Source organism: Lipotes vexillifer, unplaced genomic scaffold, assembly GCF_000442215.2.
Source record: "Lipotes vexillifer unplaced genomic scaffold, Lipotes_vexillifer_v1.1 scaffold515, whole genome shotgun sequence".
Classification (NCBI taxonomy): Eukaryota; Metazoa; Chordata; class Mammalia; order Artiodactyla; family Lipotidae; genus Lipotes; species Lipotes vexillifer.
The window spans coordinates 1,009,974-1,025,106 of record NW_006772017.1 but is presented as its reverse complement, the minus strand read 5'-3'; the positions used below and the strand labels follow the sequence as shown (position 1 = coordinate 1,025,106).

The 15,133-nt window shown below is 40.7% G+C and overlaps 1 protein-coding gene across 1 annotated transcript in view; it reads left to right on the top strand.

Moving 5' to 3' along the window:
• Positions 1 to 7,878: 7,878 nt before the first annotated feature.
• OSTM1 (osteoclastogenesis associated transmembrane protein 1) overlaps positions 7,879 to 15,133 on the top strand; it is a 46,843-nt gene continuing 39,588 nt past the window's right edge. Inside the window, exon 1 of the mRNA XM_007447254.1 lies at positions 7,879 to 8,376. Within this exon, the coding sequence (XP_007447316.1) occupies positions 7,972 to 8,376 (405 nt within the window). The 5' untranslated portion in view covers positions 7,879 to 7,971. The remainder of the gene's footprint in view (positions 8,377 to 15,133) is intronic.

The window sequence follows — 15,133 nt, the reverse complement described above, 5'->3', positions numbered from 1 at the left end:
ATTGGGCTGTTGTATTTTTCCATTGGCCTTAATCACAGGGCATGGTGATACTAAGGGATCTCCTATATTCCAGATATACTCTTCCTTACCTCCATCGTGAAGCAGTAGTCCAAGTCCCCCTTGGTAGTCAGGATCAGTCACCCCAGCCAAACACAGAAATTTCCTTCTTTGCTTACTGATTAAAATGCATGAGGAGCCCAGTGTGGTCAGGCAGCAGTTTTAACTTCCAGTTCAATGGAATCATTGTGTCTCCTGGTGGAAGCATTCCACCTTTTGGAACTAAGACCTCTAAGCTAGCAAAACATAAGGTCACATGGACAGGAAGCAAAAATTTTGCTACTAAGTCACTAGGGGTGATAGTGAGTGGTGACACTCCCATTTCTATCCCTTGAGTCCTGGACCTGTGAATCCTAGCAATGGGAGAAACAGCATCATGTATTAGGTATCTAATTAACAACCAGATTTTCCTGTTATATTAGGACATGGAGTCGGCGATCAGAATTTGGTCACTGATAATGTACAAATACTGAACACACATATTAATGTGTATCTCTATTCATTTCTTTATTGAGCAGATATTTATTTAAAATATATTGATACAAACATGAAGTCCTAATAAGATTCATCTGTTAGAAATATACATTTACAATCAGATAGTCTGTCAGGTAAATGTAATTAAACTTCACTGTTTTAAAAATATCTTCTAACGCAGAGGCTATAAAATACTTTATTTAGGAGTAGGAGACTTGGAAATGAGATTGGCCACCAGAGTGAGTACATGAGACTCTGCGAAGTGTCATGAATGAACAACATGATTTATGTGTTCCACGTGTTCAGGTCATTTTAGTCAGGCATGCAAAGTTTACGGACATTAGGAGTTAACTTATTGCATTTTTGCATATTAAAGAATTAGGAAAATAGAAGTATAAGTTTCCACTGATATATTAATGGAAAAAGCATTTAAAGCAGATGTGAATTGGCGTTACATAAGTTCAGTGTAGCAAATGTACTGAGTACCTATTAAGGCCAGGTACTTCTGAGTATACAAATATAAATAGGACACAGTTCACATTCTCCATGAGGTTATCATCTCATGGGAGTGGGGGGTGGTGAATAAGAGACACATTCTAATTACTTTAACGAAGAGTGAGGTAAAACAGAGGAAACTGCCATTTAAGATAGCAAGTTGAATGCATGATTAGATCTGCTTCTTCCTGAAATCTCACCAAAATGACAGTAAAAGGATTTTTTTTAAAAGACACACAAGGACATAGACAACAGGAGGGAAGAAAACAAAATAAGAATATTGGAAGCTGGAAAGCAGATGGACTAATGATAACTGACTTAGCAGAACCAGGAAAATTGAATCCTAAGCCTGCAGTGGGAGGGGAAAAAAAAGCAAGTGAATTACATTATAGAACTCTCAAATAACCCAGGAAGTGGGGGACCTCAGGTATCTCTGAAAATGTAGGTGGAGGAGCTAAAAAGAAGATGATATTTGAAAGTTTGTTTACAATACCCTCCCTACAACTCTGTCTCACTCTGATTCCATCAGAATACCCCTGAAGTTCTGATCTCTGGAGAAAGTGAAACAGAGGGAGTCTGGATCAAGAGGCACAAGCATTTGAGGGCAGGAGTGTTTTACTAAAAATAGGGTAATTACATAAAGGTTTACTAACAGAGTGCAAAGACTGAGTCTTTTTCCACTGCTAGGATCTCAGAATGCTGGCAGCCAGATAACAATATTGGCAAGTCTTCTCTGAAGAGCGTGATCTGCACAAGAGAAAAGATCTAAAATATTTATGTTTTCAGTTCTTTGTTTTGGGTGACCATTCTGTGCATTGTAAGATGTTTAGTAGTCCTGGTCTCTACATACTAGATACCAGCAACACTCCTCCCCCTGTTGTAACAATGAAAAATGTCTCTAAATACTGCCAATGTCCCCAGTGGAGGAGGATAAATTGTCCCCAGTTGATAACCACTGGCCTATAGTGATCCCTACAGTCAAAAAGCCCTTTCCATGAGCTTCCATTCAGCTTTGTAATGCCTCTCTCTTAAATATAAGCAGAAAGAGCCAAAGTTCACCAGAAATCCAAGGAAAAATGAAGAAAAAAGCAGCTTGGAGGAACCAGGCTATGAGGAAGAAGAAAAGTTTAAAGAGAGCATATAGCATCTACAAAAAAAGAACTACTTGAAATTAAAAATGTAGCAGCAGAAATGAAAACTTAGAAGAAGCACTGGAAAACAAAGGTAATGAAATCTCCAGAAAGTAGGGTAAAAAGACACAGAAATGGAAAAATAGGAGAGGACACAGAAGATGAGAAAATTAAAGTAACAGCCTAGGGGGACTATATTAGGAAGCAGCTTAAGTTGTTATAACAAAGAGACTCCAATATATAGTGGCTTAAATAGCAAAGAAGTTTATTTCTCTGTAGCCTAGGGTAGGTAAATGGCTCTGCTTTATGACCAGCTGGCTCTGTCATGCCAAACATGTTACATCCATATCCATCCCTGTAGCCAGGGCTGCTGTTTCAGTTGTTAACATTCCCTAACTAGCAGGAAGGAGGTCAATAAAAGTCAAAACTTAAAGATATGACTCATAAGGTACATGTATCACTTCTGTTCACATCTAGTTGCAAGGGAGGCTGGGGGATGTAGTCCTGCCTATGCCATCAAAACTCAGGAGAGAGTCATTAAAAGGAAGAAGAGGATGGATATTGAAGGAAGTTGAGCAATTTCCTCGATAAAGTCTAACATCCAAATAAAAGGAGATCCAAAGAGAGAGAACCAGAGAAAATAGTGGGGAGAAAATCAGCAAATAAATATATATTAAGATGACTAGGTTTTCCTGGGGTAAAAAGCAATCCCTAAATCTTAGTAGCTTATAAAAACAAAGGTTTATTTCTCATTCAAGTTGAACGTCCATCACAAGTCAGTCAGCTGGGAGTTCTGTTGCATGCTTTCTCACTTAGGCCAACAGAATTTCCATCATTTAGAAAAGTGTTAGTCATTGTGATGGCGGGTGGGTGGGACCCCTGGTGAATCATACACTCATCTCTAAAGCTTCCACGTGTCATTCTTGCTCACATTTTACTGGCCAAATTAAGTCAAATGGCTAACCTAACTTTAAGTCAGGGCAAACTTCAAGGGCACAGCAAAATGCAATCCTATTATGTGCACAGGAGAAACACTGGAAATATTTAGTGAAAAATATTAATGACTACCACAGCTCGCCTAAATAACTGGTTCACTCTCCTCCCTGCAGGCAATATACACTCATTCCCCCTCCATGGGAAACAGCTCCAAAGTCCCATGTTGTCATTGTATAAAGCTCAAAATCTAGACTCTTGGGCTTCCCTGGTGGCACAGTGGTTGAGAGTCCGCCTGCCGATGCAGGGGACACGGGTTCGTGCCCCGGTCCGGGAGGATCCCACATGCCGCGGAGCGGCTGGACCCGTGAGCCATGGCTGCTGAGCCTGCTCGTCCGGAGCCTGTGCTCCACAACGGGAGAGGCCACAACAGTGAGAGGCCCGTGTACCGCAAAAAAAACAAAACCAAAAAACTATGATGAAAGTTATGTCATTCTTTTCAGAAAGATATACATACATACAAAATTCTATGAAAAAGTTTCGTAGGATTCACAAATGCCCTGAACTCACTGATAGCTGACAAGTTAAGAAACTATCTTTTCATTTTTATTAATTTTTTGAGTAAGAATAATATTCACATGGAACAAAAATTTAAAAGTAATAAAGTTTACAATGAACAGTCTCTCTTCTAGCCCTGTTCCCATACTACTCAATTCAATTCCTCTTCTATCAAAGTGACCACACTTAGTGTATCCTTCTGGAGACAGTCTATGCATATGTATGCATGAGGATTAAAAATTCTTTTTCTTGACACTTTCTTTTTTTTCTATTTAATTTATGTTGGCAATTGTTCCACATTGGGTACATAAGACGTCAAATGCACAGAATTCTATTGCATTGCTGTACCCTAATTTTTTTACAATGTATTTTAAATTTTGAAACAATTTCAAGCTTACAAAAAAGTTGGAAGCACAGTACAAATCATTTCTTTCCAGAACCAACTGAAAGTAAGTTGCTGAATCAAAACGACAATGAGATATCACCTCACAGTGGTCAGAATGGCTACCATTAAAAAATCTAAAAATGATAAATGCTGGAGAGGGTGTGGAGAAAAGAGAACCCTCTTACACTGCTGGTGGGAATGTAAATTGGTACAGCCACTATGGAAAAAAGTATGGAGGTTCCTTAAAAAATGAAAAATAGAGCTACCATATGATCCAGCAATCCCACTCCTGGGCATATACCCAGAAAAGATGAAAAACTCTAATTTGAAAAGGTACATGCACCCCAATGTTCACAGCAGCACTATTTACAATAGCCAAGACATGGAAGCAACCTAAGTGTCCACTGACAGATGAATGGCTAAAGAAGATGTGGTACATATATACAATGGAATACTACTCAGCCATAAAAAGAATGAAATATTGCCATTTGCAGCAACATGGATGTACCTAGAGAACATCATACTAAGTGAAGTAAGTCAGACAGAGACAAATATTATATGATATCACTTACATGTGGAATCTAAAAAATAATACAAATGAATGTATATACAAAGCATAAACAGGCTCACAGACAGAAAATAAACTTATGGTTACCAAAGGGGAAAGGGAGGGGGAGAGGGATAAATTAGGAGTATGGGATTAATAGATACACACTACTGTATATAAAATAGATAAGCAACAAGGATTTACTGTATAACACAGGATATAATATTCAATATCTTGTAATAACCTATAATGGAAAATAATCTGAAAAAAAATATATGACTGAATCACTTTGCTGTACACCTGAAACTGACACAATATTGTAAATCAATTATACCTCAAAAAAAAAAAGTAAGTTGCTGACCTGATGTCCTATCACCCCTGAATGCTTTCCTGTGTATTTTATATTTACAAATAAAAACACTGTCTTGCATAACCACAATACAATTATAAAAATCAGGAAATTAACATTATACATTACTACCTTCTAATTCTCAGATCCCATTCAAATTTCGCTAGTTGTCTGAATAATGTCCTTTATGTCAGGTGCAATTCCTCAATCTTTTCTTGACTCTTGTAGACATAACACTATAGATTATAGGCTAGATATTTTGCAGAATGAAACAACTTGATTTATCTGATGTTCTCTCATGATTAGAATCAGGTTATGCATCTTTGGTAGGAATATAATAGAATTGGTGCTATGTTCTTCTAACTGCATTCTATCAGGTGGCATACAATTTCTATTTGTCTCATGATGACGTTCATGTTGATCATTTGATTAATGTGGGATCTGACAGGCTTCTCCACTGTAAATTTACTCATTTTTTCCATTTATAATTAATACATTTTTTTAGCAGATGACTTTGAAAATATGTAAATATTTTAATCCCCATGAAACACTCAGCTTATTCATTTATTTAAATATATCACTATAGGTTCATGGTTTCCTGTTTTATTCAATGGTTTACGACCCATTAACCATCATTATTTATTTTGATGCTCAAATTGTTCCAGATTTGGCCAGTGGGAGCCTAGTTAAGCTGGCTTCTGTGTGTTCTTGACACATCCCCATCATTCTTTCAGCACTTCCTTACTTTCTGGTACAAAATGATAATCCAGGCTAAACTTCTGCTTTTCCTACCCCAGCGGTAGAATTGGCTATTCCTCCAAGGATTCTTGATTCCTTTTAGTGGGGAATGACATTTAGAAGCCACAATCTATTTCTATATGTATTTGCAGCCACTAATAATACATACATTGCTAATTCTAATCCAACACTACAGAGTTCATTCTACTTTTCTCCCTTTTCATATTTGTAACTCCCTTCTTGGACAATGAGAAACCAGACTCCCATTATCCTTAATATATTTACCTATTTGATCAATCCTTCTGAAGGTAAGCAAACTCCCAGTCACTGCTGTACCCTCCCTTACAGGGAAACCTTTCTTACCCAATTCAGGATCCAATACCCTGCATCAGGATACCCCCACCCCACCCCCACCCCGGTCATGTCTTCCTCTTCTTCCCTGTGCTCTGACACCCCTCTCTGGGCCTCTGACACCCCCACCCCACCAAGCATGGATGCCAACCTTACGCTGCTTGATCTAACGGCTTTAGGATGGAATTGCTCCAGGAAGGGAAGTTTGAAATTGAGTGGCTTGTCCAGGATTTTCCAGGTTTTTGCATTGGATGCAGGTTTGTGCTGCACTCTAGGAACTCCTTCAGTCCTAAGGAAACCTGGACATTAGCCACCCCAGTAAAATAAGTTGTCTTAATTTTCTCAAATGTCATCCTATAACTTTTAGGTCTTTGTACATGTTAGAATTACCATTCTTTAAGAGTTCTTTAGGAACCATTATGAGTAAATTATTAAACCTCCGTGGAAAGTAATATCACAAGCACGTGATAAAGTAATATCAATAGCACAATCAACAACATCACAAATGCACATACTCTCTGACCCAGCAAATCTACTGCTAGGAATTTATCTTAAACATATACCAACCTTGTATAGATATGATTATTACCTGCAATATTGTTTGTAATAGTAAAAGAATAAAGAGGCATGTTAAAGAAATTATGGGCCTTTTCTCCCTTCCCATTAGGAACGCAAAACAATAATCAAACAGACTTAAAAAAGTAACTCTACCAACTCTCAGAAACATAAATTAGCACCATAAGATGAATAGGAATTAGTACAGTAGCTCTGCAATTTACAAGGCAAAAACGAAAGCGAGATGACACAAAACAGCCAGGAAATAATTTTTCTACCAAATTTGTTAGCAGATACTTGTCAGAAAACCGTTTTCCAGGTCATTAGCTAAATTCTTTTTACAGCCCAGTAGTGGTATCAGGAAGCTTTTCCGAGTGTCCCCAAAGATTGCCCTGGGCTTGTCAGAAACTGGATAGGAGTTTGAAATTGAGCGGTTTGGCAAGGATTTTCCAGGTTTTTGCACTGGGATACACGCTTGGGCTGCACCCCAGGAACCCCAAGGAAACCTGGACATTAGCCACCCAAGGACCAGGCTACACAGTGAGAGAACTTAGACCTGCGCTGTCCGACACAGCACCGCTAGCCAGATAGGGCTATTTACATTCACATTAAATACAGTTAAAAATTCAGTTCCCCGGTGGCAGTAGCCACATTACGAGTGTTCCACAGCCGCAAGTGGCTAGTGGCTACTGTATGAGCGCAGATACAGAATCTTTCCATCACCTCAGGAAGTCTACCGGACAGCGCTGACACAGATGAGTTTTTTTTTTTTTTAAAAAAAGCTTTAAGCCGCTAGGCTCCACTATCAAAAATAATCAACACACGTCATTACACTTTCCAAATATTTTGAGGGGGAAAATTATGCTAAGAAATACCAAGTAAAAAAACCTGCCAAGGCACGTGCCAGCAGGCTTTCTCAGAGAACTCACTCGTAATTCCCACGGCGGAGGCCGTCCGTCTTTCTGTGGCACATAACTCCTCAGACTTCTAGAACTCAACCAACTCCTAAAGAGGTGGGCAACCGAGGGCAAGACCCCCGAGATTTAACTGCTCAAAGCGGCCGACGCCTGTATTCATAGGGCAGGCGAGCCTCAGCTCCGGCCTCCACAGCAGACGCCACCCGTGTCTCGCGCGCCCCTCGGTCAGGCGCTTGCCACAGGCTGGGAGCGCGAAACCGCCCCTGTGTGCGCGCTCCCGCACGCGCGCCGGCCCGCGGCGCGAGAGGCTCTCTGCAGCCAATGGGGCGGGGCGCCGCGCGCCGGAGGCGGGGCCTTGACGCGCGCGCCTCGTGACCCTGCTCGCGGCCTGCGCCCAAGGAAGCCGGAAGCGGCAGCTGTCCGCAGCACCGATTAGGGGCGGAGAGGTGGAGGTCTGCGCCTTGGGGTTCGTGAACCCCGCGATGGACCCGGATCGGGCAGTAGCGCGGCGGAGGTCGTCGTTGCTGCTGCTGCGGCTGCTGCTGGTGGCGCTGCTGTGGTCGGGGCTGGCTCTGGGCACCTACTCCTTGGGCAGCAGTCCCCACCGGGTCCTCCACGACCTCTTGTCGGAGGAGCAGTTGCTGAAGGTGGAGGACTTGTCCCTGGCTCTACTGCAAGGCGGAAGGATGGGGCCACTGTCACTGCCCCCAGACTTGCCGGATCTGGATCCCGGGTGCCGGGAGCTGCTGCTGGACTTCGCCAACAGCAGCGCAGAGCTGACCGGGTGTCTAGTGCGCGGCGCCCGGCCGGTGCGCCTCTGTCAGACCTGCTATCCCCTCTTCCAACAGGTCGCCAGCAAGATGGACAACATCAGCCGAGCCGTGGGGGTGGGTAGAAGGCACACCCGGGACCAATGGCGTGGGTTGTTGGAAAGGGAGGAGGATGGAATGATGGTTAACTTGGGGTGGGGGGGTGCTCAGTTTCCCCTTTTGTGAGAAAAAGAGGTTGGATTGGGACTGTGGAGTTAGGGGCATCAGAAAAGTGGGTGGCATAATGGGGCTTGGGGTTTGGATTTTTGCTTCCATGGCTGCTGTTGGGCATCTTTGGGTACGTATTTGCAGATAGGTATGACTAGTTTTCTTGGGGCTTCTGCACCCCAACTCTACCTTTCGTCACCTCTTTCCCCCCAGTCTGCAACAGCTTCTTCTCATCTCCACCTGGAGTTCCCAGGAAGGACTCTTTCCTGAAACCCCAGGTGGAGTGGGGAAACTATAGTGTGCTGGTGGTAAGGAGCTTGAGCTTTGTAGCCAGGCATTTTCAGATCCACCACTTCCTAGCAGTTTGACCTTGGCTTAAGTATCTTGGAGTCTATCTTGGAGTTTCCTCCTCTGTAGAATGGAGAAAAACCACTGCCAGATGTGACTGTTAAAAAAATAAAAAGAGATAATGCATGAGAGTTCATTTTAGTCATTAATACAGTCTGGAGCCATTCTGCCAGGAGACCAGTTCTTCTCTGCTTATTAGAGGTGTACTCTGGGCAAGTTATATTCTCTGTAACTGTTGTCTCATCTGTAAGATGGAGATGAGAGGAACTCTTAGAAAACTATTACTACACATAGTAACAATTCTCAGTAAATGGGAACTAAAATTTTACAAAATGGTAAATCTGCCCTCCACTCTTGGTACTCTTCGAGCTCTTCTGGTCATGTGGTTGGTGCTGTGAGGGTCTTAATTAAAAGAAAGAAAGAGAAAGAAAGAAAGGAAGGCCGGGAGGGAGGAAGGAAGACAGACAGGCACAGAGACATGTCCTTGTTCCTAAGTACCTTAAAGGGGCTAGAGTAGGAAAGGATTAGAGTGTCAGGGCTGGTGGGAGTCATGAGGTATGGGCTGGATTTGCCTTGTAAAGGAAAAACAGGAGAAATGACTTTGCGATTATGGAGTGGAAAGTTCCTCTTGTACAGGGAAAAAAAGTCTCATGAAAATGTGGTTGGAATTATTTCATAAATCATAGTTGATTTGACAAAATATAAACATATCTAGTTGCATCCTACTTTGTCAGCCTGATATTACTTGACATAAATATGTATTTTTTACAAAAAATAGGGAATTTATTTGCATTAAATAAATTCTGTGGCCAGCCTCTGTAAAGAGCTACTTTTCAAGGTACTTTAAGTAAATGTAGACCTACATGCAGTATTTTTCAGGCATACTTCTACTGGGTATAGCAAGGGATATATATGTGTTTGTGTGTGTGTGTGTGTGTGTGTGTGTGTGTGTGTATACATATATATATATAGTATATCGCACCATGATTTTAAAGTAAAACACCAAAGACTTGTCCCTGTCAACTACAGCAGGATATGATATGGCATCATATTCTGTCTTAAGCAATTAGGTGCATTGTTTTATGGCCAGAATGACCGTGAGTCCTGAAGCAAAGCTTGGATCTTTTGAGGCAGCAAACACATTCCTCATTTGTGTAGTTTCTGTGGAATTAAGAAGAGGTTAAAAAATTACCCCAAACTCTGGTGGCACAGTGATATGGGCATCTGTGGGCCAGTTATGGGCCTATTTGTATATGAATTTCCATATGAATTCCCTACTGCCTACAGGAGGCTTCCCAGTGTGGAGACGGCAGAAACTTGCTTCCTCTGCTTTGTGTCTGATTCTACCAGTGACCTGAGCACCGAGCTCGCCTCACTGTTGTGTGAAGGAACGGGGTAAAGAGATAAAAAGAGGCAGAAACCCCTTTCCCCAATCCATATTTCCTCTCCAACTCATCCTAGATCTTGCCTACCCCCCACCCCCTTTCCTCGGTAGAGCTGGATGTGGTAGCTCAAAAGCATGATTTCTGCAGTTGTGAGACACTTCATGGATTTTATAGGCCTTTTCAGATTGGTCTGGGAATTGAACCATTATGTGTAATAATGAACCTATGGAAAATTATGTCTGAGTTTCTTAGGAGTGAACTTAAAGGAATCAGTTGTCCTTTGTGTGTGTGTGGCAGGGAATTGTTTCTGGAGAGTAATGTATTTTCTTTGACTCACATAGACTCAGTCTTTCATTTAAATCAGCTTAATTAGCAAGCACATGCTATTCTTAAATATTGGGCTGGTTAAAGGGTATTTGAAGGAAAAGGAGGGTAAAGTCCAGGCCTTAAACTATCAGTGTAGTTGGGGAAATAAAAATAACTCTATACTGAGAAAAAGAAAAAGGGAAAAAATCATCAATGTGAATGTTATAAATTGTACAATAGGATTTTAGAACAAAAGAGTGAAGGAGATGCTGAATTAAAGGAGGGAACAGAGCAAGGTGGGGTTAATCAGAGAATACCTACAAGCAGAATTATGAACAAGACATTCTTTCTCACCTCTTTAGGGTGAATCCATGTCCATGGATTGATTGAGAGAGGAGGGGAGTATAACAAGGAGAAAAAGAATCAAAGGTAGAAATTAGCAAGCTATTTCTGTGGTACAGCAAGCTGATTCATTTAACTGTAATAGAGTTATCTGATGAGAATTCTATTTTCTAGTCACTTCCTCTTGGAATTACTGGGTCAAGGACTAATAATATAAAACTAATATAAAACTGATAATATAGTTTTATTATCTCAAGGTAAAGAATACACTGATTTGTGAAACCTGAATAGTAGAATTGATGGATTCCCTCTTACTTAGAGTCATAGTTTCTTCTTTAATTTAAACTGAATAGAGATGTAGTTTCATTGAGCTGTTCAGCATCACCAGAGTGGTTGCCAGGTTGCTTTGGCCCCCCAAATTCTGAATTGCTAATCTTCATCTTATTATACTTGGTTTGTTTAAAATTTATATAAGATAGACATATAGTTATGTATATATATATATTACCTATGATTGGAGGTATGTATCTGGAAGTGTTCAACATAGTTTTAGTGTAGATTAATAAATTGTTAGGAATATAGGGAGAAAATTGGAACATAGCATAACATAATCTATGTCTTTCATTGGAGATCAGAAAATGTAGTGCTTCTTATTCACTAAAAAAAAAAAATTATTGAGTACCTATTATGTGCAGGGTAGTGGTAGTAACTAGGCATATAGCTGTGAATGAGCAGAGCTTGTAGTCTGGTAGGGGAAACAGACATTAAACATATTGTTATAAAAGTAATTATTTAATTCAGGTGTGATAAGTGTTGCAAAGAAAAAAATCCCAGATGCCGCCAAAGCATATAACAAGAATGCAGATCTTGAGCATTCAAGATCAGCTGGGAGTAGATAGAAGTGGTCAGTGATTAAAGCTGACACCTAAAATTTGAGAAGGTCGGGGAGGAGAGAGAATGTTACGAAGTAGCAGGTGTGAAGACTCTGAATGGAGTCTGGTATGTTTAAGGACTAGAAAGAACTCAAAGCACTGTGAGCCAGGAGGAGACTAGTGATCTGAGCCTGAGGAAGTGGGCAGGTGCCAGGTCATATTACCTGTAGGGTATTACTAAGGGTTTTAGTCTTTGATTTTAAAGCAGTGTGATATTGCTGAAGGGTTTAATTCTGTGAATGATATGATCCGATTTGTACTTTAAAAGGTCATTATGGCTACATGAGAGAAAATGGAGGGGACCGGGACTGGGGAGGGTAGGGGAAGAGTATGTGTGGGGAAATGAATTAAGAGACTCTTACAGTGATGTGAGAAATGGTGGTGGCTAGGCTACATGGGGGCCATTGTGACGGGGAGAAATGGATAGATTTCAGAGATATTTAGGAGGTAGAACTGACAAAACCTGGTAGTTAATTGAATATGGAATGTGAAGGAAAGGAACGATGATTTCCAGGGTTTTAATAAGAGCAGCTTAGTGAATAGGGTTGCTATTTACTAAGATGGAGGGAGGAACCTGTTCGGTGGGGGAAGATCATGAACTTGATATTGAACTTGTTGATTCTGAGGTGTTTATGAGACATCTAGGTGGAGATATTGCATATGTGGTTGGATATGTATGTCTAGAGATGTGGATTGGGGATAATAGGTTTGGGAGTAGTCAGCTTAAAAGTAGTGTTTGAAACCATGGCAGTAAGAAGTGAGTAAGAAGTGAGAATACATAAGAAATGCTGGGTTGAAGATTTGGTTAGAAGATAAAATATTGAAAGAGATCAAGAAAGAAGAGTCGGAGAGATTAAGAAAAATCAGGAGAATGTGCTGTCCTATAAATCAGGAAAAAGGGAAGGGGTGGTTATTTGTGTCAAATCCAGCTGAGAGGACCAGAAGTGAATCTATCAACATTGGCATTCTTGGTGCCATAAGAGCCATTTTGAGGGAGCACTTGTGGGTGAGAGTAAGATTAAAGTAGATTAAATAGTGAATGGAAGATGAGGAAGTGGGATTAGTGATCCTACACAACTAAAAGTTTGACCATAAGGAAGAGATAAGAAAGAGAGGTCACTAAAGAGGAATTGAGACTCAGGGATTTTCTTTCAATTTCTTTCTGTTCCTTTTCCCCTCCATCCCTCTGTCTCTACTTCCCTTCTTCCTTTCTTAAGATGGGAGAGACCTGAACATGTTCAAATGCTGATAGGAAGAATCCAATAGAGAGAGTGAAGATATAGGAAACAGTGGGAAAGTAAACAAGGTTAGTTTTCCTGAGAAGGCAGAGTAGTTGAGATCTAAGGCATCCACAGAGAGAGAGAGAGATGAGCCTTTGGCAGGGGCAGGCACGTTCTGCACTCTAACAGGAGGGTAGAAGGAGAGGTTGGGTGTAGAGGGGTAGGCAGATCAGAGTTTCAGCTTGATGGTCTCTGTTTTCACTGTCAACCAGGAGGCTAGATCTTCACTTGAGAGTAAAGGGTGAGAGGGATATCAGAGTTTCAAGTGAGAGTGGGGAAGATTGCAATAGTGGTGTTAAACAGGGGAGAATGAGCAGACAGGCAAGTGAGGAGTACAGTTTGGGATTATGGATTTATTGTGGAAATAATCTGTTTGGTTGTTTGCATTTTGCCAAATAGGCATGATGAAAGTGGATTGTTGGATTCATTGTGGTTAGGTTTCTGCTAAGTGGTTGTGACAGATTTGAGTATTAAAAGTTCTAAATATAAACCAAAGGCCAATGTTTTTTGTCATGTGCTAGGTGTTGGGAATACAAAGATATAAGACAAAGTTTCCATCCTAAAGGAACTTTTGTCCAGATAAGGAACCTAGACATATATAGGTGGATATCATGCTTTAAGAAACTGAGCTTCGGAGTGATTAAGTAACTTACCCAAGACCATGCAGTGAAAGAGGCTGGGTTTGAATCCAAAAGGATACTACTGCCTATTTCATAGAGTTGTTACAAGGATTAAGTGAGTTATACATTTAGAGCTTTTAGAACCATTAGGTATTCAAAAGTACATCATCGTTGTTGGGATTATTCATCACTAACCTTCCATTCTCACTGTTGCTTCTGTCTTCTCATTATACATGAACTATGGAAATAGTCTATTTAGTCTCCTGCTTCACCCTACATATTGTGACATAGACCTATACTCTCCAAACTCTGCTTTTCATGCCATCTTCCTCAAAAATCTTAAAAAGTTTCCCACTGTGTGACTCTCATAACCCTCAAGACCTTTCATTACCTTGCCCTGACTTCTCCCTCTACTGCCTCTACTTTCATAGAGGTACCTTCCACTGGCCTCCTGAATACTCCCTGAATACTACATAACCATTCCTACTTTCACCCCTTGATCATTTTATTTACCCCATTTAAAACCTTCTTCCCTTTCTTAGTATAGGGCTTAGCTCAAATCCTGCTTCCTCCATGAACTCTCCTTATTTCTCCCAACTACTCTGATGTCTTCCTCAACTGAACTATTCCACACATTGACCACTCATACAGGTTATTCTGTATTGATTTTGATTTTTACTTATTTATTTATTTTTATTTTTAATTTTTTTCTTTATACAGCAGGTTCTTATTAGTCATCAATTTTATACACATCAGTGTATACATGTCAGTCCCAATCACCCAATTCATCACACCACACCCACCGCCCCGCAGCTTTCCCCCCTTGGTGTCCATACGTTTGTTCTCTACATCTGTGTCTCAATTTCTGCCCTGCAAACCGGTTCATCTGTACCATTTTTCTAGGTTCCACATATATGTGTTAATATACAATATTTGTTTTTCTCTTTCTGACTTACTTCACTCTGTATGACACTCTCTAGATCCATCCACGTCTCAACAAATGACCCAGTTTCGTTCCTTTTTATGGCTGAGTAATATTCCATTGTATCTATGTACCACATCTTCTTTATCCATTCATCTGTTGATGGGCATTTAGGTTGCCTCCATGACCTGGCTATTGTAAATAGTGCTGCAGTGAACATTGGGGGTGCATGTGTCTTTTTGAATTGTGGTTTTCTCTGGGTATATGCCCAGTAGTGGGATTGCTGGATCATATGGTAATTCTATCCTTAGTTTTTTAAGGAACCTCCATACTGTTCTCCATAGTGGCTGTATCAATTTACATTCCCACCAACAGTGCAAGAGGGTTCCCTTTTCTCCACACCCTCTCCAGCATTTGTTGTTTGTAGATTTTCTGATGATGCCCATTCTAACTGGTGTGAGGTGATACCTCATTGTAGTTTTGATTTGCATTTCTCTAATAATTAGTGATGTTGAGCAGCTTTTCATGTGCT